The sequence below is a fragment of the Canis aureus genome, chromosome 19 (genome assembly GCF_053574225.1).
Source record: "Canis aureus isolate CA01 chromosome 19, VMU_Caureus_v.1.0, whole genome shotgun sequence".
In the NCBI taxonomy this organism is placed as follows: domain Eukaryota; kingdom Metazoa; phylum Chordata; class Mammalia; order Carnivora; family Canidae; genus Canis; species Canis aureus.
This window is the reverse complement of record NC_135629.1, coordinates 39,293,943-39,321,665: the sequence shown is the minus strand read 5'-3', so window position 1 is coordinate 39,321,665 and position 27,723 is coordinate 39,293,943. Positions and strand designations below refer to the sequence as shown.

Here is a 27,723-nt window from a genome sequence, read left to right as displayed (position 1 = left end):
GACTACTGTTTCCCACAAATGTCAGGTACCCAGGACTCCCTCCTACCCACTCTCATTACACTCACTAATGCATCTCCCTTCTCTTGCCCGTCTCTAGTCTCTCCAGCTCTCTATGGTCTTTTCCATTCCCAGAACCAAAACCACAGGAGATCCATAAATACTGACCATGTTCCAGAATTACAAGGGAAGCACTACTTATTGAACAACTCTCTAATGCCAACCTCTGTGAATCCCAATTTCTTGATAAAGAGGTGAGTGGCTCCTACTCAAATGTGATCATCAGAAGCACCTGGGAAAAAGTTTTCCAAAATACAAATTCCTAAACCACACCCAGGGTCCAGGCTGACAGAGCTAACTTTTACAAGTGAAGCTCACACACATGGATTTTGGAAAGTTTCCCCAGGAACTGTGAAGTGCACCCCTAATGAAGAATCTCTGTATAAGTATCTTCTAATGTTCTCCTTTTCTGTAATAATATACCCTATCCACAGACTCCCAAAAACAGAACCAAAAAGGTAATTCCAGGTATTTCACTGATGTTCTCTGCTACATCCAACTGTCTTGTTGTCTAGAACTTAAACAATTTGATTTTTTTTTAACAATTTGATTTTTTAAATCAGTGCAGCATTTGTTCCTAGACCATTCAAAATTCTTCTTGAATACGTCTCATTTTCAAGAGAAATAGCTTTTAGCATATATATATAGATATAAAAATATATATATATAGATATAGATATAAATATATATATATCTATATATATATATAGAGATATATATATATATATATTTTTTTTTTTGCTTTTAGCATATATTACCTTCAAAAATATAACCAACCTCTTAGAAAACCAAACTTCTGGTCATACTTTAAGAATAGTTAATCTAAAAATCAAGATAACTTTATAAAAATGTAATTAAAACCTGAGCTTAGAGGTGACTGAGTGGCTCAGTTGATTAAACGTCTGCTTTCCACTCAGATCATGATCCTAGGGTCCTGGGATTGAGCCCCACAATGGGTTCTCTGATCAGCAGGGGCCTGCTTCTCCCTCTCTCCATGCTGCTGCCCCTGGCTTGTGCTCGCTCTCTAGTAAATAAATGAAATCTTAAATAAATAAATAAATAAATAAATAAATAAATAAATAAATAAATAAATAAATAAATAGAAATGAAATGAAATGAAATGAAATGAAATGAAATGAAATGAAATGAAATGAAATGAAATGAAATCTGAGCCTACTCTTCTTGACAGTTCATTCAACATGTCTTATCTTATAAAAGTTAAACTCCTGCTTCTCTTTTTGACAGTTGTTCCTGGTGTTTAACAATCATTAAAAGGTTCATTTCAGAGTCATAAACTTGTGGTTTTTCATCTCACAGGTAGAATCTAACTCACATACATTTAAAAAATTTAGTGGGGAGAAAAAGGTCTTTTAGGAATCAATGACCAGGCTTATAGCAGGTGTGTAATCAGTAAAGACTCTTACCATCCGCTTCTAGGCAGTGGAGAACACACAGGAAGCACAGCACACAGTGTGTCCCAGATTCCAAAATGGAGTGGAGAAAAGAGAGCATTATTCCCTTGTTTTTGTTTTTTAAATTTAAGGTTAACTATAATTAGTTGAAATGTATTGCCTTTTCAAAATCTAGAAACAATGATCAATTACTAATCTGATTTTATAATTTTCCTAAAAGCCAACATCAAAGTTGACTGAATTGATTTGTAAAAGAACAACACAGATACCAAAATTCCAATGGATAGTATGAGCTTTCATAAATGACTGGCTTATCTCTGCTTTCATCAAATGCCTGAAGGCTGGAGGACTAGCAACCTTAGGAACCAAATATTTATGGAAGCCAAATACATCATAGATGTTTTCATTCAACAATATATTGATTCTATTTGTTCCTTCTTGTTAATCTCCAAATTTATGGAAATGTAAGGGCAAAAAACAACCATTTTTATGGTATGTAAATTATATCTCAATAAAGCTTTCTAATAAATATTTATATAGGCACTTTATGCTGGACAATTTTATCAGGTGGCAGCTGATCATTCATACTTCTAATTTTATTTTGCTAAGGTGAAAAGGCAAATTCAAAGTGTCAGTCACAGGTGCTGGCATCCCTGAGCCATATAAGTCATACCTGGGACATCTGAGGAGACCTGAGAGCAGATATCTAGACTAGGACAAAACTTTGAATGGCAAATGACTTGCAAGAAAATTAAGTCTCTAATTTTAAAATTAGGTGAAGCACACAAAGGAAAGGGAGTTAAAAATAAAATCAAGCTGGCACACGGAAGACAGAAATCTAATGGAAATAGTAGTAAATACTGCAAAATACTACTACTGCAAGATTCCAAGTTGACACATAAATCAACAGAATTCAGGAGACAAAGGAAATGTGCTTAGATAGATATGGTATCTCCCACTAAAACAACTCTAAATCAAAATCAAAATGCCAAGGGCTTGAGAGTAAAACCAGATCTCTAAGGAGGTCCTTCAAAAATGCAATGCACCAGATGATCCCTAAGGACAGTGATGTCATTAGGTAATGAAACAAGCCTTGAAATCCAGAAGCAATGCTAACTCACCTACATTGCCTACACAGACACATAGTCCACAATGGCCTAGAGCCATTCATTAGGGCCTTCTTGAGCCTGCCTCTCTCGACCTTGGCTATTTGTGACAAGAAAGTCTCTATTTTTCCTTCCTGTACCACAGTCAGAAGTCCCAACAACTACCCTACCCAGCCCCCTTTCTCCTTCTCTCTTAACCTTACCAAAAGGAAAGTTAAACAGAAGCATAGGAAAAGAATCAAGAAGTCCCTTCCCTTAAGTTGTTCTTTTATGGTGGTCTCTTGCTTCCACAGCCAGCCATGAGAAAACTCACTTCTCATCACTTTACGTCTGCAAGAAGAATGAGGCCAACCCTGAGAACAGCAGCCTTCCAGATCCCAAGGTGTCTAGGGCAATGCTAGTTTTACGTCTCCTGACCTCTTCCTCAAAGATAATAGGTACCACATGGACTGGATCCAGGTGACAGTCCCAAGACTATTACTGCCACTCCCTCATAAACTGCAAGGATGTTAGGAGGGTAGGAATAATGGTATTGATAAATAAACTCCATTTCTGCTTTAAATTTACAGTACAACGTGCAACATCCAAGAAGCTTGAGACAACTGATAAGTGGTAATGATCTACAGGTGACGGGAGTAGTGATGAATGAAGCCATAGAGGATGAGATCATCTGTACCACTGTAACATACTGACAAATAGCTCAACAACATCATCTTCTGTATCTATTCAAGGATAAACTACATCATGTTTCATGACAGTTACAGTGGAAAAGAGTATGCATTGAGTGAGGTGACTAAGATAACAGTTGGCCACTATTAAGAAACCACCAAATCAAGGTAACCATGTAACATTTGGAGGATCTAGTAGCACTTGTGGGCTCTGCTACCAAGAAACACTACCAACATGTACAAGTTAAATAGTATAACACTCAAGAGAACATGAAGATCCATGTCACAAAGATCTCAAGTGAGCCACTTGGTTAAGCGACCAACTCTTGATCTCAGATCAGGTCTGGATCTCAGGGTTGTGAGTTCAAGCCCCATGTTTTAGCTCCATGCTAAGTATGGAGCCTATTAAAAAAAACAAACAAACAACAAAAAATCCTCAAGTATCCTTCTGAAGACCTCTCCCTTTTGTCCGTATCTCAAAACTCACATGAACTTTCAACAAAACAGGCTCCTTCTCATCCATGAAACCAAGGAGATCACTGAGGACTCTCCAAGCCATGAAGCTGGAAAACATTAACAGAAATCCCCTTCCACACTAGGGAATTCCCTAGAAGCACTGGGTAAAGTGGTTTAAACTCCAAAGCCTATCTTTTAATAAATAAGGCATTCAAAAACCATGGTAATGGGCACCTGGGTGGGTTAGTCAGTGAACTCTCTGCCTTTGGCTCAGGTCATGATCCCAGGATCCTGTGATTGAGCCCTGCATCAGGCTCCTTGCTTTTCCTTCTCTCTGTCCCTGCTTGTGCACGCTCTCTCTCTCTCTCTAAAAAATAAATAAAATCTTAGAAAACAACAACATGGTACTGCTTCTAGTTTCCAAAGTGGCATGTCAGCTGGAAGTCAACATCCTAACAAGTAAAAAGCTGAACAAACTGAAAAATCAACAACTCTTTTTAGATTTGACAGAGGGCTGGGGGTCACAGGGGCACAATGCCCCCAAAATTGGAGATACCAGCAAGAAAATGCAGAAAATTGCAACTTATCAGGGCATAAATCCAAAAGGATAAACGTCCATAGGAACCAGTGCCAAGGTTGGAAAACCTGAACTATAATGATAAATTACTAAACACAATTCTGAGGATAAATCTTCAGAGAGAAAACTAGAAAGACTCACTCAACTGGGCACTAATGTGAATTTTACCTCCAGGAACTTGACCAGGTTTTCATAGTGAGTACTGGAGAAAAATCCCTTTGGCCTTCCCAAAGAGGGCAGAGGGGGGACCATTTTGAAATACACAAGAGCATTCTGTTCTTCTTAACAAAGCCTCCCCTTCGGAGAAGTATTTAACTAGAGGCTAACCTGCTGGGACACTATCAGAGCCTAACTGATCTGGGGGAAGGGAAATATCCAAACTCCAGTCCACTGTAGCCCTCCTTTCCCTCCAAAACAAGATGGAAAAAACTCAGAACCATGTGTGAAGTTCACAGCACAGAGATACAGACTCACTAAAACACTGAGACCTACTTATAGGACTATAAAACACTTCCCTTCCCCCACACCTTGCCACCATATTATTAAAGGCCGATTTACAGCAGGTCTTTTCACCCAGCACATCATATCCAGGTATCAAGAAAAGAAAAAAATTACAGGATGCCTGGGTGGCTGAGTTGGTGGAGCATGTGACTCTTGATCTCAGGGTTATGAGGTTGAGCCCCGGTCATCAACACACGTTGGCTATAGAGATTGCTTAAGAATAAAATCTTCGAAAAAGAAATTTTAAGACCTACTAAAAGGGAAAAAAACACAGTTTGAAGAGACAGAGAAAGCAATGGAACCAGACTTAGATATGACAGGAGTTATTAGACGAGGAATTTGAAACAACCATGATCAAGATGCTAAAGTAGCTCTCTAATGGATAAACTGGACAGCATGCAAGAAGAGATAGGCAATGGGAACAGAGAGATGGAAATTTAAAGAACCAAAAGGAATGCTATCAATTAAAAACACTGTGACAGAAATGAATGGCTTTGATAGGCTTTATTAGTAGACTATACAAAAGCTAAGAAAAGAATCTCGGAGCTTGAGGATATCTCAAAAGACACCACACCAAAACGGAAAAGCAGAGAGAACAAAGACTTAAAAACACATAACAAAATATCCAAAAACTGTGGAATGAGTACAAAAGGTATAACATACACATAACAGAGATTCTAAAAGAAAAAAAGAAACAGAAGAAATATTTGGGGGCACCTGGTTGGCTCAGTCAGTTAACCATCTGACTCTTGATTTCAGCTCAGGTCATAATCTCAAAGTTGTGAGATCAAGGGGCACCTGGTTGGCTCAGTAGCTGAGCGTCTGCCTTTGGCTCAGGTCAGGATCACGTTCTGCATCAGGCTCCTACAGACAGCCTGATGTCTCGCTCTGCCTATGTCTCTGCCAATGTCTCTGTGTCTCTCATGAATAAAATAAAATCTTAAAAAAAAAAACAAAGTTGTGAGATTGAGCCCCACGTCGGGCTTCACATTGGGCATCGCGCCTGCTTAAGATTCCCTCTCTCCCTCTCCCTCTGCCCTTTCCTCCCCATTCACTCTCTCTCAAAGAAAAAAAAAAAAAAAAAGAAAAAAAAGTATTTGAATCAATGATGACTGAAAATTTTGCCAAAATTAATGGCAGACACCACGCCACAGATCCAGGAAGCTCTAAGAACACTGAGCAAGATAAATACCCCCAAAAAACCTACACATAGGGACATCATTTCCAAACTACAGAAAATCAAAGATCAAAAAAAAAAAAAAAATCCTTAAAAGAAGCCAGAGGAGAGAAAGAGACCTTACAGAGGAAAAAACATAAAAACTGTACCACACATCTCCTCAAAAACCATGCAAGGAGAGGAAAGTGAAATACTTAAAATGTTCAGAAACAAAAAAAATGACCTAGAATTCCATAGCCCTGTCCTTCAAAAGCAGAGAAAAAAATTCTTCTTCAGACAAAAATTGAGGGAATTTGTTGCCAGTCGACCCATCTTGCAAGAAATGTTAAAACAAATTCTTCAGAGGGAAGGATAATGATCAAGGTCAGAAACTCCAATCAACATAAAGGAAGAGCAGTGGAGAAGGAAGTAAAGGTAGAATAAACATCTCAGTTATTCTTTGTAGAAAATTTTTTTTTATTTTGAGAGAGAACGAGTGCATACACAAGAGGGTGGAAGGGGCAGAGGGAGAGGGAGAGGCAGACTCCCACTGAGCAGAGAGCAAGCCATAGGGCTCTATCCTAGGACCCTGGAATCATGACCTGAGCCAAAGGCAGGTGACTAACTGACTGAGCTACCTAGGCATCCCTATTTTTTTTATAATGGATCTGTGTACAAAATAGTAACAGTTTATCCAAAATAACCACCAATAATGTGTGCTTATATGATTATGCATATACATACATATTCTTCTGAATGCTTACACATAAGTAAAATAAAGGACAGCAATAAAACAAGGAGGGAAGAATTAGGATTATTCTAAGGTACTTGTACTACCTGTAAAGAGGTAGAGTATTATTTCAAAGTGGACTTGGATTACTAGAAAAGGTATATAGCAACCTCTAAGGCAACCACTAAAAAAGATTTTTTTTTTAAGTATAAATGTTAACAAAGAGTGGAATCCTATAAAAATGCTCAATTAAAACAACAAAAAGCATACAAAGAGTAGCAAACAAAAACAGGAATAAAAAACAAGGGCAACACATAGAAATCAGTAATAAGTACAGATATGAAGGCAACTATACCTTTTTTTTCTTTAAGTTTTTATTTATTTATTCATGAGAGAAACAGAAGAGAGGTAGAAACATAGGCAGAGGGCGAAGTAGGCTTCCTGTTGGGAGCCTGATGCAGGAGTTGATCCCAGGACCCTGGGATCATGACCTGAGCCAAAGGCAGACGCTCAACCACTGAGCCAACCAGGTGCCCCGAAGGCAACTATACCAATGATCACTTAGAGTGTCAATATTCCAAATGCATCAATTAAAAAACATTATCAATGTGAATCAAGAAACAAGACCCAAGTACATGCTGTCTACCAGAAACCCACTTCAAATAGAAAGATCCATATAGATTAAAAATAAATGGACAGGGCAGCCCCAGTGGCTCTGCGGTTTAGTGCCATCTTCGGCCCAGGCGTGATCCTGAAGACCCAGGATCGAGTCCCACATTGGGCTCCTGCGTGGAGCCTGCTTTTCCCTCTGCCTGTGTCTCTGCCTCTCTCTCTCTGTCTCTCATGAATAAATAAATAAAATCTTTAAAAAATAAAAAATAAATGGATGGAGGAAGCTATATCATGCTAACACAAATTAAAGAAAGCCAGGGTAACTACTTTCAGACCAAGACACTCAGACTAAGGAAAGTTACCAGGGATAAAGACAGACATTATATGATGATTAAGGAGTTAATTCTCCAAGGAAACGTAACAATCTGTAACATACATATGCCTAACAACAGAGCATCAAAATGCAAGAGGCAAAAACTGACAAAATAGACGAATCCACTTACTGTAACTGGAAACTTCAATACCCCTCTATCAGAAATGGAAAGATAAAGGGGTGCCTGGGTGGCTCAGTGTTAAGTACCCACCTCCTAATTTTGGTTCAGGTCATGATCTCAAGGGTCCTGAGACTGAGCCCCACACTAAGCTCCGTGCTCAGCGTAGTCTGCTTGTCCCTCTCCCTCGCTCCTCCCCCTACTTGTACTTTCTCTCTCAAATAAATTAATTAAATCTTAAAAAAAAAAAAAAAGGAAAGAGCAGGCAGAAAATCAGTAAGGACATTGTTGAAGTGATCAACATCATCAATCAACAGGATATAATGGGCATCCATAGACTACTTTGTCCAACAACTCAATACACATTCTTCTCAAACTCATATGAAACATTCATCAAGATAAACCACATTCTGGACCATTAAGCACACCATAACAAATTTAAATAGAAATTATATAATGTTTGCTCTCAGACCACAATGGCATTAAACTAAAAATCAGTAACAGAAATATAGCTCGGAAACTCCAAATACTTGTAGATTGAACAACACACTTCTGAATCCATGAGTCAAAGAAGAAATCTCAAAAAATACTTTAAATGAAAATACACTTATAAAAATTTGTGGGGTGCAATGAAAGCAGGGCATAGAGGGAAATTTATAGCACTGAATACATATTAGAAAAGAATAAAGATCTAAATTCAGTTGCTAAGCATCTACCTTAGAAAACTAAAAATAGAAGAGCAAATCAAATCCAAAGCAAGCAGAAGAAGAAATAACAGAAATTAGAGTAGAAACCAATGAAATTGAAATCAGGAAATTAACAGAGAAAAATCAATGCAGTCAAAAAAGCTGATTCTTTAAATATTAAAGACTGATGAAATTGGGGGCACCTGGGTGGCTCAGTAAGTTAAGAGTCTGGCTTCAGCTCAGGTCATGATCCCAGGGTCCTAGGATTGAGCCCCATTTCGGGCTCCTTGCTCAGTGGGGATGCTGCTTCTGTTTCTCCCTCTCCCTCTGCTCCTCCCCTGCTCGATCTCTCTCTCTCAAATAAATAAATAAAATCTCAAAAAAAAGACTGATAGAATTGATAAGCCTCTAGCCACGCTAAGAAAAAAAGGGGACAGAAATTACTAATATCAAAAAAAAAAAAAAAAAAAGAAATTACTAATATCAGAAATGAGGGATCCCTGGGTGGTGCAGCGGTTTGGCACCTGCCTTTGGCCCAGGGCACGATCCTGGAGACCCGGGATCAAATCCCACATCAGGCTCCCGGTGCATGGAGCCTGCTTCTCCCTCGGCCTATGTCTCTGCCTCTCTCTCTCTCTCTCTCTGTGACTATCATAAATAAATAAAAATTAAAAAAAAAAAAGAAATGAAAGACAGGATACATCACTATAGATCCCATGGACATTAAAAGGATAAAAGAATTCTGAGGCAACTGGGTGGGTGGCTTAGTCGGTTGAACAGCTGACTCTTGGCTTCAGCTCAGGTCATGATCTCAGGGTTGTGGGTCAAGCCCCATATCAGGCTCCATACCCCACTGTACCTCCCCCTGCTCGCACACACAAAGTCTTTCTCTAATAAATAAAATATTTTAAAAATAAATAAATAAAATCTTTAAGAAAAAAATTTTAAAGGATAAAAGAATTCTATGAACTGTATGACCACAAATTCAATAACCTAGATGAAATGAACTGACCCTTTGAAAGGCACCATTTGCCAAAATGCACAGAAGAATAGATAATCTGAATAGGGCTTTAGCTATTAAAGAAACTTAATCAATAATTAATAACTTTCCAAAACAGAAAGCACAAGGCCCACATGGGTTCACTGATGAATCCTACTTAAACATAAATACATATATAATATAATATATTATATATGTGTGTGTGTGTGATACATATATATATATATAAATTCTCTAAAATCTCTTCTAGGAGAAAGAAGCAGATAAAATACTTTCTGATTCATTGTAAGAATCCAGCATTACCCTAATACCAACTCCAAAGAGATTACAGTAAGGCCCCCCTCCTTATCCAATAAGGATATAAGGATATGTTCCAAGATACCCCATCCCCAGTGGATGCCTGAAAACAAAGGACAACATCAAACCCTATATATATATTTTTGCTATACATGCATGCCTATGATAAAGTTTAGTTTATAAATTAGGCATAGTAAGAGATTAATGTGAATATAGTCTCTCTCTCAAAATCTGATTGTATTGTAGTCACCGTTCTTGTGATGATGTGAGATGATAAAATGCCTACATGGTAAGATGCAGTGAGGTGAATGAGGCACTGTGATGTAGGCTACTAATGACCTTCTGACCATACATCAGAAAGAGGAACATCTGTTTCCAGACTGGAGTTGACTGCAAGTAACTGAAACCATGGAAAGTGAAACCACAGAAAGTGAAACTACAGATGGGGGGCTGGAGGGTGGGGAAGGGACTACTACACAAGAAATGAAAACTACAGTCCAACATCTCTCATGAACACAGATGTAAAAACCCTCAACAAAATACTGTACATTGTATAAAAAGAATTACACACCACAACCAAATAGAATGTATTACAGCTATGCAAGGCTGGTTCACATTTTAAAATCAATTAATGTAATACATTACTTCAACAGGCTAAAGAAAAAAGATCGTATCAACACATTCAGAAGAAGACTAACAAAACCCAACACCCATAACTAAAAGCTCTGAGTAAAATAGGAATGGAGGGGAACTTCTTCAACTAGATAAAGAACATCTATCTATAAAGAAACCACAACTAACATCATTCTTAATGGTAAGAAACTCAGAACTTTCCTGCTAAGATCAGAATCAAGATCACTGCTTTTCAACATCATATTGAAAGTCCTAGCTAATACGGTAAGACAAGAATAGGGGGGAAAAAAGAGGGTACAGGCTGGGAAGGAAGAAATAAAACTCTTTGTTTGCAGATGATACGACTTTCTATGCAGAAAATCCCAAAGAACTGACAATGAAAACTGAATTAAGCCATTATAGCAGTGTTGCAGGACACAAAGTGAATTCATAATATTTCCTAGGACAGCTTTCCTGTACACCAGGAATGAACAAATAGAAACTAAAATTAAAAACACAGTATTACTTACATTTGCCCCACTTCTCAAAATTAAGTACTTAGGTATAAACCTAACAAAATACGTACAAGATCTGTAGGAGGAAAACTACATTATTCTGATAAACAAAATCAAATAATTAAATAAATGAAGAGAGAGTCCATGTTCATGGACAGGAAGCCTCAATATTGTCAAGATGTCAGACCTTCCTAACCTGGTATAGAAATAAATTCAATGCTCTTCCATTCAAAATCCCAACAAGCGGGATCCCTGGGTGGCGCAGCGATTTGGCACCTGCCTTTGGCCCAGGGCGCGATCCTCGAGACCCGGGATCAAATCCCACATCGGGCTCCTGGTGCATGGAGCCTGCTTCTCCCTCTGCCTATGTCTCTGCCTCTCTCTCTCTGTATGACTATCATAAGTAAATAAAATTAAAAAAAAAAAAAATCCCAGCAAGCTATGTTGCAGATATCAACAAACTGATTCAAAAGTTTATATGGAGAAGCAAACAACCCAAAATGGTCAACACAATACTGAAGAACAAAGTTGGAGGACTGACACTATACCAACTTTTTGTCAAAACTTACTATGAAATGACAGTAACCAAGACGGTGGTTCTGAAGAATATAGACAAATAGATCAACAGAACAATAGAGAGCCCAGAAATAAATCTACATAAAAATAGTCAATAGCCTGGGTGGCTCAGTCGATTAAGTGTCCAACTCTTGATTTTAGCTCAGGTCATGATCTCATGGTCATGAGACAGAGCCCCATGTCAGGCTCTGTGCTGGGCATGGAACCTGCTTAGGATTCTCTCCTTCTCCATCTGCTCCCCATCTCCCCCAAATAGTCAACTGATCTTTGAGAAAGGAGCACAGGCAATACAATGGGAAAAAAAGTCTTTAACAAATGGAATTTAAACCGGACATCCAAAAAAAAAAAAAAATCAATGAATCTCGACACAGACTTTATACCCTCCACAAAAATTAACTCAAAAAGAATCACAGACCTAAATGCAAAATGCAAAACTATACAACTCCTAGAAAAAGAATCACAGACCTAAATGCAAAATGCAAAACTATACAACTCCTAGAAAATTAACAGGAGAAAATCTAGATGACCTTGAGTTTGAAAACTTTTCAGATGCAACCTCAAAGGCACAATTCATGAAAGAAATAACTGATGAACTAGACTTCATGAAGACAAAAATTTCTGCTCTCTGAAAGACACCGTCAAGAGAATGAGAAGCTACAAACTAAGAGGAAATATTTGCAGGTAAAGGATTATTAGCCAAAATATTAAAGAACTCATAAAACCCCAATAAAAACACAAGCAACCCAATTTAAAAAATAGGCCAATGACTTTGACACCTCATCAAAGATCTACAAATGGCAAATAAGCATACGGAAAGATGCTCCATCAGGGAGATGCAAATTAAAATAATGAGAGCCTTCCACTTAAAAAGAAGCTCCCTGAAATGCGGGAGGAGCCCAAAAGGGATTGTAGAGAAAGTCTCCTTCCTTTTGGTCTGGTATCAGCCATCAGGAAGGGTGTCAAAGGTTCATAAATCATTCTCAGAGATTTGTAGAGGTTCATAAAACTACAAGACTAATTCCTTTCTACTCCAAAAAAATCAAACCACACATTTTGACTGTGTGTAAAAGGAATGTCTATCAATTTTTTAATTTAATTAAATAGTGATATATACTACTACATACCTATCAGAATGTCCCAAATCCAAAACACTGATAACAATGTCCAAAATCCAAAACATGATATCAAATGCTGGTAAGGATGTGGAACAAGAATTCTCATTTACTGATGGTGAAAATGCAAAATGTATGTATACAGCCTTTCTGGTAGACTTTGTCAGTTTCTTATGAAACTAAATATAAATCTTCCCATACAACATAGCAAAAGCACTCCTTAGTATCTACCCAAAGGAGCTGAAACACACAAAAGCATGGATATTTATAGGAGCTTTATGCATAGAGAATGTGATATGAGCCCAGTTGAAAGGAAAGATCTGCTCAAAGTCAGAAGTTTAAGAAACTCTTCATAACAGATACCAATACACCACATAGGCAAGCATCTAGCATAGTTTGACCATAACTTAAAATCCCCTATGAAAAAAACTGTGAAACATACTATCCACATTTAATAAATGTTTAATTTCCAAAAGCATCAAAATCTTCTTTACTTATAAGCTCCAATCGATTACTGTGAAAAGAGACTATGCCATAAAACAGAAAATGCAAACCAGACCTTTACAAGGCTTATTAAGCCATTTTCTAAGACCCATCTCAGCAGACTGACATTGTTTTGTACTGACACTGGGAATATGGGGACTGCTCATCCTGAAGCCATACAGGGCACTGGTCCAAAAGTGAGTTCAAGGAAACATCTAACATCTAAAACAATTTCAGAGATTTCTAACATCCAAATTAATCTACAAATGGAACTCACAAGACCATCAAGTACTGGGGTTAAAGTTTTAGAATAACAAAAATCTACTTTCTTCTGAGTTTTAGTTATTTTAGTAATTGTATGGCTGATACACCTGCAGAATATACCAACAGGTAGCAAAGACTAATAAAAATCTTTAAGGCAAAAAGCAGAAGAGCAAAATCTATTGTTCTATAAAGCATTGTTTAGAAACAAGAAATCTCAAAGACCACTGACCTGGTCCTCTTCTTCATCCTCATCCTCTGCCAGACGTTGCCTGCCCACTTCATACAGCCTGCACACTGTGTCCATATTCAGAGCATCCATGCTGCCTTGGTTCTGAAATAGAACACCCAGTCCAAAAAGAGCAGTTAGTTTTCAGAAGGCCCACATCTACATCTCAATTATGACTAGCACCCATGCACCTTGACCCTATAACTGTCAAAGCTTCTGATACTCAAAATTCTTGAACTAATTCTGAAAATGTTGGCTGGAACACAGAAAGGGAAAGAAAGCAAGATGAGAAGGCTTTAGAAGAGCAAGGGATACAAAAGAGAGACCACCATCCTTAGAATGAACCTATCTTGCTCTGGCAAGAGATCTAGACTCCTTTAAGAAAGGGATAACAGGGGCAGCCCGGGTGGCTCAGTGGTTTAGCACTGCCTTCAGCCCAGGGCCTGATCCTGGAGACCCAGGATCGAGTCCCACCGTCAGGCTCCCTGCATGGAGCCTGCTTCTCCCTTTGCCTGTGTCTCTGCCTTTCTCTCTCTCTCTCTCATGAATAAATAAAATATTTTTAAAAATAAAAAAAAAAGAAAGGGATAACAGTGAATCCAAGATATTAGAAGATAAGATTGTCCATATCGTTTTATATTGGAATTTTCTTATTATATCTCTTACAATGTCTATCTCCTGATCAAATGAGTAGGTTATCAATAACCACCTTCAGAAATGCATCAACTTTAGAACATATCTTAGATCAGACAAAATGCCTGTAAAACTTGGAAAATTATTCTAAACATCAGAACAAAATAGCAAGGTTTCTGTTGGCTCACTTTACCTCAATGACAGCAAGATAGCAGTCTTTGGTGTCTGTACACAGGTCAAAGATGTTCCGTTTCACATCAATGGTTGCTGGAAAACAGAATGTGACAAGACTCAGGACTGGACTATTGCTGTGACCTTAAAACAATCACCTTAAAAATTCCTCTAAAGGAATTTCAAGGTGATTGTTCATAAATATTTCCATAACTTCTTGGCTTTTCATGAAAAACTACAGAAAAGAGATGGATTACATAAGGAAAACCAAAACATGACAAAATGTCTGTTTCTTCATGCTTACCTATAGGTTTGTAGTCAGTTGCATTAAATGTTCGGAAGGATGATCCAAAAGGGCTTTTCATCCTCTCTTCCATTAAGTCATCTTCATCATCTGCCTGCAGCATAGCTAATTGGGAAAAAGGGATAAAAGGGGCAAGGAGCAAAATACAATTAGACATAAGAAACATCCCCTACTCACAAGTGCAGAAGTATTAATGGACAATCAAGACTTTAGTGAGTTTCGTTGTAGTAAATTCACTCTATCTAGTTAGTTCCTCTCAATGCATCCTCCTTGCATACACCAAACAGGATCCTCAACCTCTCATCTAGCTCTCAGCAAGTATTACAGCTAAAGGCTTACAACATCACAAGACCACAAATGCAAAGATTCTTCAAGTTCATAAAGATACAGATGGGAAATTAATGCATGAAATTTCTCTATATACAAAGTTTGTTATCTTCAAAACTAGTGGCCTTTCACCCTAAATCAACATTATTTTCATCAACAAACTTTGTCACCATTTGTGCTATCATTTTGTCTTTTATGTTACAGCCTTAAAATGCTTTCCAATTCACATTTGAAAGACATTTCCAAACAAATTAATGAGGAGGAAGAGAAAAGAGAAAAATAACAATGTAGAAAAGTAAAAAGTTTATTACCTCCATACATCACTGTCCCCGTGTGGTTAAATACCACACGACACTGATCCAGAGCAGGAACTGTGTGTAAAAGATGGAAAGTGCGAAGATCCCACTAGGAGGAGAGTGGTCAAGGAAAACTATTCTATACAAAATTTCTTATGCAACTTCATGAGGAAAATTCTGAAATACCACTTTTTTCCCCTCCTGTGAGATATGAATGCCTTAAAAGTACACTTTTTTAAAGGCAGAATAAAAATGCTTTCAAAGTAAAACAAAAGCATTTAGAATGCGTATTATAGAATAATGTCCCTGAAAACTTACTATGGTATTCTCACATATTTACATGAAAGTGATACAAATTCCCTTCTTCTCAATAGTAGCACTTCATTTTACTCTTACATCTAGCAACTGATTTCTGTAATGCAAAAGTAAAATTGTTCTGAAGACATGAAAATCTGTTTAATACTTGGAAAAGCACAAGGAGGAATCTGGTCACTCTTCTCCATACAAAGAAAAACATGCTCATCAAAGTCATTGGTAATTATCAACCACTGGAGATTAACACTTCCAATCAAAGGAGAGGCACCAAATTATTACCTGTGTGGATACTTTAACAGGATGTTGGTAGAAAGATAAATTATTTCTGCATCACAAACCAGCTAACAAATGGGAAGTAAGACATAGGTATGAAGGATACAATCTCAGTATTAATGATGACCTCCAGTCCATTCGGATGGAAAACACCACTGATGTTCATGTTGAACTTGTCAAACTTGTGGATGGCCTGTGCAGAGCGGACATCCCAGAGGACGCCATCATTTAAGACAAGATCATCTGTAGGATTAAAGGTGGCACAGTTCCTCTTGTAGTTGTTGGCAAGATCTGGGTTAAACAGAGTCAACAGCTTGTTGCCAGTCTGAATATCATAAATCTTTAGAGAAGAAGGGGTGGGAAGAGAAAAATCAGAACAATCCATCCACTGACAATTCAAAGAGAAGCTGTGTAAAATATCTTTCCATGCTTTCCAAATCCCAACAAAATCATGGAAGTCCTAATGTTGTAGAATACCTGAAAAGTAGGAAGACTATACCAATCCAAGCAAAGTTTAAGTGCTTTGGCTCCCATTCAAGGTTTGAAAAGTCTCTTTCCCACAGGAAAATTAAAAGAGAGATTGCAAAAAAACAAAACAAAACAAAAGAGATTGCAATAAAGATATGAAAACCCTCTTCTACCCCTCCTCCTTTCAAGAAACAGAAAATGTTTCTATGATTGAAATGGAGAAATTCATATGGATTGACCAATAATTACCCAGATACTATTAAAGGGTCACTTTTTGGAGAAAGGTATCAATGAAAGACCCTTTCTCCTTAAAATTTCCCAGTATTTTAGCCTACAATACTAACAGTTCCAAAGTCTACAGTGTGAAACCCATGCAGAGAGACCAGATCTTTCCCATCAGCTTACACATATAATATTTCCAATCTTAAAAAAAAAAAAAAAAAAAATTCCTCCTGTAATATAGGAACAAATAAGGAGACACCACAAGAAAACAAACAAATTGAGATCATGAGACAAGACAACTAGTCTGGTCCCTTCAAAAGTCAATGTCATGAAAACTAAAGAAATGCTGCTTGGCTTTAAAACATTAGTGAGGGGATCCCTGGGTAGCTCAGCAGTTTAGCGCCTGCCTTCGGCTCAGGGCGTGATCCTGGAGACCCAGGATTGAGTCCCACAGCAGGCTCCCTGCATGCAGCCTGCTTCTCCCTCTGCCTGTGTCTCTGCCTCTCTCTCTCTCTGTATCTCTCATGAATAAATAAATAAAATCTTTTAAAAAAATAGAATAAAATAAAACATTAGTGAGACATAACAACCAAATGCAATTATGTGAATCTTGGCTGGATCCTGGTTCAAAGAAAAAAGGCACTTGAAACCAAACACATCAGGAACAAAAAGGAACAATGGGGAAAACTGAGTACGGATGAATATTAGATGATTATTTGGGAACTAATATAAATTTTCTTATGTTTGATAATAGAATATTATTATGTAGTAAAATGTCCTTATTGCTAGACTATGCATGCTGTAAGACTTAGAGATAAAATGTCCCGATGTCTGCAACTAACTTTCAAATGATTCAGAAACACATACATATATTTAGAAAGAAAAATGGTAAAACATTACATTGCTGAATCTAGGTGGTCGGTATATGTACTACTCTTTCAGCTTTTCTATGTATTTTAACATTTTCAAGTGAAGAGTTTGAGAGAATTCCCCCCTTCAAGCTACTATACCCCACTTCTCTGCTTTGTTTTCCAGCAAAAATACTTCAGAAGGCTGGTCTCTACTCAGTGCCTCCACTTCCCTGTTCTCTCATGAACCTACTCTAATCAGACTGGCCCTGATGCACAGAAGTAGCTCCTCACGTGGTTAATAAAAAGCTCCAATTGTTCAATCAAAAGCACCTCTCAAACTCTCATCTTAAAAACTCATGAATAGTTTTTGACTCAGCTGATCGAGTCTTCCTCAAAAGAATCTTCCCTTGCCGTCTGTGGTATATTTTTTTCATAAGGTCTCCTGCTGTCTTACTGGCCATTCTCTTTGGTCTCCCTCCCAAGTCCTGGTCACATGGCAAATCTGAAATATTGGCACATCCTAGGACTGTCCCCACAGTTCTCTTCTCTAGCCTCCTTAATGATCTCATCCAGGTTCATGGCTCTAAAGACTATCAACATGTAGGTAATTCCTGTATTAGTATCTGCTATCCCAGACCTCTCTCTTGAATTCCCATTTTGTATATTCAACTGCCATTTCTTACTTGAATGTCTAATAGAAGAACTGCATGCATCCAGAATCCCAGGGCCTAGCTGTATCACTTCTCATCACCTGTGCCATGCTCAACTGGGCCCAGCCCATTGCAGGCCTCACATGCAAGTTGTCATGACATCCTCCTAACTGGAAAGCCTGCTCTTGCTCTAGACTCACATTTTAGGAACTTTACAGCCAGTCATGTGTCCTCTGCTCACCCTATAGTGTCTGCATCTCATTCACAGGAAAAGTCAAAGGTCCTAACAGCCTGTCAGATGCTACTATGACATGTCACCCTCTCCCCCTGACACTGACCTGAGCTGTTCCCCCTCCTCTCTCTCCCACCTCCCAAGTAAGGACTTTTCCCTTGACATTCCCTCTATCTTAAAATACTTTTCCCCCAAATATCTACATGACATCCACAATTCCTTCAAAATATTCCTTAAACATTACCCAGTCAGTGATACTGACTATCCTAGATAAAATACAAGTCCCCCACACCATCACCACCACTTCCTCTTACCCTGCTTCTTTTTCTTGGCAGCACTTACCAACTGACATACTATATATTTGCTTATATACTGTCTCCCCAGTAAGGCTTCATAAAGGCAGAGACTTAAAATTCATCTAAAACTTAGTAAGTATTTGAAAATAACTGCTATGCTAATGACATCTTTCTCGAATTGCCAGATTAGTTCATGTTTGGTCCCATATAGCTTAGAACTACTTAATTACACTTCTAGATTCTATCTACAAAGAATATCACTAAGTAATTTATTGTTGCCCTTAGGACTGTCCTTCAGTCCAGGAGCTTTGAGCACAAACAAATGGGCATAATTAGCTTGAAAGCAGGGGATTAAGTACTTACGTGAGCAATGTCTCCTTTTGTACCTATGACCCGATCCTGAGAGTGCTTACTGAACTCAACATAGTGATCTTCTGTGAAGGAATGCCTACAGACAAACAACAGAAGTACATAAGCAATGGACCTTCAGAACATATCCACTCAACACTGAAAATAAACATGATTCTCAGCCTCCTGCCTGACCATACTCATCTCAGGATTCCCAGCAACGAAAGAGGAAAAATTGTATGTTTAATATTAAAAAAAAAAAATTTTTTCCTCCATGTTTGACCAAGAAGACCCAAAAGAATTAATTACAGGTAATTAACAGGAGTTACTTGGTTTAAAAAAAAAAAAATGGCCACACATGTCTTTGAAAGATAAAGAGTGCAACTGTCATATGTGAACATGAGAAAATACACAGATGTGCCATTTTGGATTAGTGAAGGGTCAGCTGTGTGATGGGAGTGGTAAGAATACTTGGTAAGAATATCCTGGAATTAAAAAGGATACAATCTTATTAAATATGAGCCACAGATGAGAAAGAGAAACTAACAATAACTCACAGCATTCATCTTTTCCCAAAAGGCTTCAAGTTGAAGAACTGGATGAAGGGGAATACAAATTAGGTGATTTATAGAACAGAAAGACTAGGGTTATAAAAGTAGATACATACTTCATATCAAATACTGATTTCATTCCCCAAAGTGCAGACAGAGGCTGGCTCCAAGTAGCAGATGTCAACAGCAAGGACCCATCCTAAAAGAAGAAGGAGGCCCACAGTGGGTAATCACGTTTATATAAATGCTACCTGCCCTTAGCATTTTAAAATGCAAGCTTAAAAAAATACTACTGTATTATATAGAAAACAGAAAAACTCCACAAAGAACCAAGAAATGGTTGAAGCTGCTAGAATTTCAATATGTGCACATGCAATGTCCTAAAAAAATACTTAAATTTAGGAAATACTAAATCCTCCTGACCTAGTAACAAAAAAATATAATAGTTACAAGGGTAGGGGAAGAAAAAACTTGGAAGGATGTCAAAGATGGTTCCTCCTTTCTTAAATATTTGGCTATATTATACCTCAGTCTCCCTCATCTGAAATACCAATTTGTTAGACTTTCTTAGCTAAAAACTCTTAAAATTCTTTCAAAAGAAAAAAGCCCAGGCAGCCTGGGTGGCTTAGCGGTTTAGCGCCGACTTCAGCCCAGGGTGTGATCCTGCCAGGATCGAGTCCCACGTCAGGCGCCTTGCATGGAGCCTACTTCTCCCTCTGCCGGTGTCTCTGCCTCCCCTTCCCCACTCTCTCTCTCACTCTGTCTCTCATGAATAAATAAATAAAATCTTAAAAAAAAAAAAAAAGCCCAATAAGAGCTGAGTCTCCTTTACTCTAAAATCAAGGAAATTACCCTTGTCATCTTAATGAATTATAGACTTCTTAATGACTTATAGAAATAACAGGGCAGCCCGGTGGCTCAGCAGTTTAGCATCGCCTTCAGACCAAGGCGTGATCCTGGAGACCTGGGATCGAGTCCCACATTAAGCTCCCTGCAAGGAGCCTGCTTCTCCCTCTGCCTGTGTCTCTGCCTCTCTCTCTCTCTCTCTCTCTCTCTCTGTGTGTGTCTCTCATGAATAAATAAAAAATTGTAAAAAAAAAAAAAAAAAAAAAAAAGAAATAACCAAAGTATCAATTCCATCCACAGAATAATACTAATAAACCAGGACCCACTAGGATCCTATAATGTTTTCCTAAAAACAGTACTTTGAGATTTCTTCCTAATACAAAAAGAAAACTTCTGTGATCATAGTTAATAGACTGTTTCCATCTGAGGCAAATTAAAAAAAAAATTTTTTTTCACATTCACACACAGCTCCCCCTCTTAGAAGAGGATTGGTAAACTTTCACTTGAAGGGCTTTGTGAGCCATATGTCTGTGTCACAACTACTCAACTCTGCCATTGTAGCACAGTTGCAGCTACAGACCATATATAAATGGATAAGCATGGCTATGTTCCAATAAAAGTTTATATACAAATAAAGAGCCAGCCTACAAGCCCACAGCTCACCAACCCACCTTAGAAGAATGACCTAGAACAACCTAAGAAGGGATCCTTACTCTGGAAGGTTCAAGATGTGTGATAGCCGAGTTGTGACAGTTATAGCTGGCCTCCTCCTGTCCACTAAACACATTATAGAGCTTCAATTGCCCAGTGCAGGTGCCAAGCATCAGGAACCGCTCCCGTGCTGAAAATGCACAACAAGTGAAGCCACTCTCATCTTCATTGGCTTCCCTGAACACTGAAATTGGACGGAACCTAAGCAAAAAAAAGAAAGAAAGGAAAAAGAAGAATCAGAAACAAAGAATGCACAAGGACTCCAAAAAAGAAAACTTTGCTAGAAGTCTGAAAGAAGAAACAAAACACATATGTTTAAAATTCTTCCAAAACATCACAGTGACGTTCAGTGGTTCATTTGCATTTTAAGTGAGAGAAAAGGACTTCTACTTACAAATTTTAACAAAAATCCCCATGTTTAAACCTTGAGATTCCATCATCTTATATGAAATTTGTGAAGGATCAGAGTAGGAAACAACTTGCACCAATAAAAAAAAAATAGTTTGGGAGTCTAGTTAGGCACACCATGGTGCATGGGTTCTAGAAAACAGAATAGTTATAACAAGAACACAGAGTATCCTAACAATATACAACAATCACACAAAGATCCCACGGTTGACAAAAGGGGGTATAGTTACATTACTCATGTATTCACACAAGGAGATAATCACTGGAATTTCAGGCCAACAAACAGTCTGGCATTCTGGGTTCATCATTCTATACTAGTATCACCCATACACTTTGTTTTAAATAGAAGAATCATTCCAATTCCCAGGGAGGTGGGCTCTCCTTACCTGCTAAAGATAAGGTGCCTATCAAAGCACCCTCCATCCACCCCTCCATACTTTGGAAATGATGCCCTGCGGTTTAGCCTTGAGGTAAAGTTTATTGGCGCTTGCCGCCTCTGTTTTGGCTCAGGACATTGATGAGGAGTAAAGAGAGAGAAAGGTGGGCAGGTGGCAACCGGGTTCTTGCATCGAGCGTGTTGCTCTCTAAGATATTCTGTGATGATACTGTCCAGCGTAGGTGGGGACGGAAGATGTCTGTCCAATTGCTTTTTTATGGCTGGGCTTTGGCTGTAGGCGCCATGGTCCGACTTCTGCCGCAACACTCTGATTTTCCTGCCATTGCAGGGTGATGGCCTCTCTCTGATAAAACTGATCCTACCAATCAAGGGGGAACTGCCTGCATAAGATGGTCCAGGCAAAGCTAGTGAACTCTGGGGGGGCCGTGGCTGAGGATGGGCAGTGGGAGCAGGAGGGGCAGAGGCACCCACAGGAGCATGGCTGCCCAGTCGAGTTGCAATGCCATTGGCCATGCGAGGGGTTCGGGGAAGAGAGACAGGAGAAGCAGCAGCAGTGACTGGGGTGAAGGCAGAAGAATGAGAGGCAGCAGTCATGGGCAAGTCAGCCTCTTTTGTCAGCACAGTTGCTGTCTCCCCAAGCCCTTTAGAAATGAGATGGTTTCGTATCAACAGAAGCAGCTCTTTCTCAGGGAAGGAAATCCTCGATTGGGCAACAACATCTGCTTTCTGCAGTCGTGCCAGAGACACATCAGTGCCAATGAGAAGTGGCTTTCCTGATACTCGTTCAATGAGCTCAGCAGCATACTTGCAGAACTTGACATGGTCACTGCGCTTGTCCTGCAGAACAGGCTCCTTCATCAGCTGCTGAATCTGGCAGCTGCTGAAAAGAGGCAGTTTGCTGATGATCTGCCGCACGGTGCTACTGCGTGATAGGCCCACTAGGGCCTTGCAGGCCAAAGCCCTTATCTGGTCTGCATCAGTGATGGGCATCTTGATGGACAGTAAGGACAGGAGCACCTTGATGCCATTGTTGGACTGGACCACATTCCACATCTTGGCCAGGGTGTGCTCGCTGCTTTTGGGAGTCTGAGGCAGCTTTCTCCGAGGAGTTCCAGAGATGAATTTGCCAATACTGGAAATTCGGTTATCCGGGCCACACACACAATTGATAATAATCTGAAGTGCTGACTTCTGAATTTCAGCATCATGGATAAAGAACTCACCCTCAGCCACTCCCAAAATAATGCTGATACCTATGGAGTAGAAATACAAAACATTTCATATTGTTCCTCATAAAACTAACAAGCAACTTCAATGACTGTTCCAGAGTCAAAATTCAGACTTCCATTCATGTTGTTCCACTTAAAACTACCACACTGTTGTATTAAAGTACAAGAATTTTTTGAATAAAATGCAATCAGTTCTACTACAATATATCTTCATGACGCAATACATCATATGCAGTTGTTAAATAGGGGAATGATGTCAGTATTATGTGAAAGTCACCAAGGGTTATGTGCAATTTTTCCTGGGTAAGGGGAAGAAAAATAGTAGGAATAAATTAAAACCTTTAGCAAAAAAGGGAAGAGCCCTCAGCCTGGATGTCACAGTGGCATCAGGAACCCCTTTTGCTACATATGAAGAAAGGTAAAAACAAATAGCTGCATCTCAGGCTTTCTCCCCAAAGTGGTACACCCAAGACTCACAACCAGTCACACCACTCTGCATGCTCACCTTAGCAAGAGCCTTTACCAGCCCTTCTCTTAATAAAGTATATTTCAAAAAACTGTATTTTCCTTTTGTTCTTGTGTATGATTGCTTTTGTCCATTCTGAGCTGCTTGCCAATTACGGATTTTGTTAGAGCTCAGATTATGAAGTAGTTTTAAGTTTTTTACTGTCTGTCCCAACCCATTTTTCCCCACAAACTTTATTTTTAGCACAAGACTCTACAATGTATAAGGTTTTCAAGAATGAACATGTGCCATCATAGCACATGTACTACTCAGAAAACCTGAGTTCACTAACATAACTTCCCTTAAATAAAAGTGTATGGCACAACATAGATGGGACAACGCACCCTCCACTACTACTTTCTGTTCTAATGTTGCAAATTAAGTAAACAAACATGGCCAGAATAGCAAACAAAAACAAATCCAGACCAAGCAATCACAAAAATGGAAAGGTACAACCTACCTACAGTGGAGACAGTAGAGCCAGCCTCATCCAGCACATCCACTGATTCTGCCAACTGGAGCTGGATTTTTGGCACAACAGTGAGAATAGCCAGGACATCCAAAGCAAAGCGTACAGTGTCATTCCTGGACAGGAAAAACAATTACTCAAATAGAAACTAGGATACAGCCAAAAGAAACAAGAGTTAAAAAAGAGAGAGATACACAATGGATCAGAACTACTACCTGTGTGGCTCTGTCCCTAGACATGACATCAAGAGAGGATTTGTAAGTCACCATGACATTACTTCCAAAACAATGAGAATGGAATTTTCACCACTCACGCTGCTAAGATTAAAAACAAAGGATAATCCCCGATGCTGGTAAGGATGTATAAAGACAAATGCTCTCTCAAACTTTTGGTGGAAGTAGAAATAGGACCCTCTTTTGAGAAAATAATCTAGAAATAGGAAACAAGATTCTTAAAATGTGCATAAACTTTGGTCCAGGAAATTTCACCTGGAGGAATCTGTCCTAAGGAAATAAAAGTACAAACAAGCATTTAGGTGTTAAGATGTCCATTACCCCATCATTTAAAATAACAAAAGAATTAGAAAATCTAAAAGACAATAGGAATACATGGGTGACAAATTATGGTACATTCATATGAACTACTCTGCACTGCAGACAGTTGTTTTCAAAGAACTCTCAAGGACAAAGGGAAAGGCTAAAATACAACATTAATGAAATGGAGAACATAAGATAATATTTTATGTCTGACATTACCAGTTATTGAAAAAAAGGTAGAGAAATGAAAACCCCCATATCCTGCTGGTGAGAGATGAAAATGGTATGCAACATCTACTAAAGATGAAATGCAGGTGCCCTATAATCCAGACTACATACATCATACCCTCAAAGAAACTCTAAAAAGAGGTTTGTGGTACCATTCACATGACAGCAAAAAAGAAGTAACGAGCACTAAATACCCATCAATAGAATCATAAACTAATATAGAAATACAAGAGTTCAAAAAAAAAAAGAAAGAAATACAAGAGTTCAAATAAATATCACACATAAATCTCAAACATAGGGTGAAAAAAGCAAGTTGCAAAAGATACATGCAGGATAATATATGTTAAAAAACTAAGAAGTATTACATTACTGTTTACATACACACACATACATATAAAAACATGAAAAAGAAATGGAGAGAATGCACTTCATAAGATTGGTCACTATGGGAAGGCAGAAAAAGGAACTGAGAAAGAATAATGCCACCACATGCCAACCCTGGGCACTAAGTAGTTGTTTTATTGGTCTCTGTACCTTTTTATATTTTTAATTATTTCATAAAAAAGATGAATTTGGTTAAATGCTATATTCTCAATTATGTATATTTACATACATTATAGAAAAAAGACTGGAGAAATTAACAGTGGCTAAGAATAATTTTCTAAGGATCTGTATATTCTAAACAGACGTACTTAATTTTATTTCTAAAAATAAACTTTTACAGTATGTATTCCCAATATATTTACATTTCTATGGATTTACCACTCAAAGAAATGTTTTTATAATCTTCCTAGTTCTCTTTAGAGCTTTCATCTTTTCAACAACATTTAAGTACTTATAATAACCTACTTTAATATTTTAAAACAATGGTTCACAAAGTGTGGTTAGGGGACCCCAGGGTTCTCTGAGGCCCTTTCAGAAAGTCCTTTGATGTAAAACTATTTTCATAATAACACCAAGATATTATACTTTCTCACTCTTATTCTCTTACAGGCAGATAGATACTGGAGCTTTCCAGAGGCTATGTCATGTGTGATGTCACGAAAGAGTAAATACAGAGGCAGATATGAAGTATTAAGTAGATAGAGCCATACTCTATTCAACTCTGCTGAAATTATCAGATTTTATTATGGAAATTTTTCATAAAAAATGCTAATCGATGTCATTAACTCAGATTTTTAAGTAAATTCATAAGTATTTTTATACTTTCTCAGTTTTATTTTTCAAATGTTAACTATCAATAGATTTTGACACAAAAACAAAAGCTCTTTGAGGTTCTCAATAATTTTTAATAAAAGGGTCTTGAGACCAAAAAGTTTGAAGTGGCTGCTGCAAAAAGTTATCTCCTTAAGATTTGATATCCTGACATTTCTCAAACAAGCCATATGCACCCTAAATAAGCCTATCTTGTCTTTAATAGCAATGGCTGGGTAGGGAAAAAAAGTAAAGAGCCACTCTTTATAAACTGTTATCTTCTCTTCAGATTCTATCTTTTCCAAAATATAGTTTTCATTATTTTACATCATCCTCAAATAGAAGCCACCCAAGCTCCTAATTCTATCAGCTGTCCTTTTCTGAGCCTCTTCCTGTTTTGCACCAATGAATCTCAACTGAATCGTGAAAATCATTAACAAAAGCACAAAATACAGTTTTATGTGAGAGGAAGATAAACATTACATGTGGCTGTCAAACAGTAGAGAGATATTTACAGTCTAAGTACCAAAAAATACTAGATTGCAGTCTCAAGACAGGACTTCAACCCTACCTCTGTAGCTGTGTAAATTATACAGCTTCTTTGAGAGTAGAGATGTTGATCTCTGCATATCATGCAGTATTCATCATCAGAACCATAAATATAAACAAGTATTCTTTTTTTTTTTTTTTTAATTTTTTTTATTTATTTATGATAGTTACAGAGAGAGGGAGGCAGAGACACAGGCAGAGGGAGAAGCAGGCTCCATGCACCGGAAGCCCGATGTGGGATTCGATCCCGGGTCTCCGGGATCACGCCCTGGGCCAAAGGCAGGCGCCAAACCGCTGCGCCACCCAGGGATCCCAACAAGTATTCTTTAAATTAAAAATATTATCCTCTTGGGGCACCTGGGTGGCTTCAGTTAGTTAAACATCTGCCTTCAGCTCAGGTCAGGATCCGGGATCCTGGGATCAGGCTCCCATGTTAGTCTCCCTGCTCGGCGGGGAGTCCTGCTTCTCCCTCTCCCCACCTGCTCGCTCGTGTTCTCTCTGCTCTCTCAAATAAATGAAATCTTTAAAAAAACATATGGATATTATCATCCTTACTCTAATTTCTCAAATTCACACCCAAAATTTCACTTCAGTTCAACAAAGGTTTGCTAAGCATACACTATATACAAAACAACATCAACTATACCAAAAAGCAAAATCCAATTTCATTTAAAACCTTTCCCTAATCCCACCTTGCATAATAGGTCTTCCAATTGCAGGCAATTGAAATAAGCTGCAACAAGAGTTGAACACAAGAAAGTTTGAGGAAGACTTCAGCTGGTTCCCAATACAGTTGCGCTGGGCCATACTCTATCAAAAACTCCATCATTTCCACAATCTGTTCATGAGTATATGAACATGCCTATAAGGAAATATACACATTATTAAGGAATTCTATTACCTGTCTGCTACCTTCTCCATCACAGCTCAGTGGCCAACAGGTTTTAATAAAGCTAAGTAATAAGAGCTTTCGAATTCCACAAATGAGTCAATAGCTCACATGTGAAATAATATTTGTTTAACCTTTTATTTATAACCAGACTCACAATACATTTTGCCCAAAAAAGTTAACAAAACATTCAACATATTGATGCATGTTTTACAGCTAAAGAAGCACCACATAAAATAATTGGTCTGTTTTCAATATGTGATTTTTGTAACATGCAGATATTAATCT

The 27,723-nt window shown here is 38.2% G+C and overlaps 1 protein-coding gene and 1 long non-coding RNA gene across 6 annotated transcripts in view; one reads left to right on the top strand and one right to left on the bottom strand.

Annotated features, from left to right (window-relative positions):
• DCAF1 (DDB1 and CUL4 associated factor 1) overlaps positions 1-27,723 on the bottom strand; it is an 80,088-nt gene that overhangs the window by 9,544 nt on the left and 42,821 nt on the right. For all 5 annotated transcript variants that reach the window (XM_077858752.1, XM_077858751.1, XM_077858754.1 and 2 more), the window contains 11 exons: positions 27,239-27,408; positions 24,031-24,155; positions 21,826-23,089; positions 21,034-21,232; positions 19,591-19,673; positions 18,939-19,023; positions 15,963-16,196; positions 15,284-15,377; positions 14,646-14,750; positions 14,364-14,437; positions 13,541-13,642 (listed from right to left, as the gene is read on the bottom strand). In XM_077858752.1, the coding sequence (XP_077714878.1) occupies positions 13,541-13,642; positions 14,364-14,437; positions 14,646-14,750; positions 15,284-15,377; positions 15,963-16,196; positions 18,939-19,023; positions 19,591-19,673; positions 21,034-21,232; positions 21,826-23,089; positions 24,031-24,155; positions 27,239-27,408 (2,535 nt within the window). The remainder of the gene's footprint in view (positions 1-13,540; positions 13,643-14,363; positions 14,438-14,645; positions 14,751-15,283; positions 15,378-15,962; positions 16,197-18,938; positions 19,024-19,590; positions 19,674-21,033; positions 21,233-21,825; positions 23,090-24,030; positions 24,156-27,238; positions 27,409-27,723) is intronic.
• On the top strand, positions 1,194-22,869 carry LOC144290002 (uncharacterized). Its single transcript, XR_013357886.1, has 3 exons — positions 1,194-3,411; positions 10,403-10,563; positions 17,582-22,869. It is a non-coding gene; the product is annotated as an uncharacterized LOC144290002 (long non-coding RNA).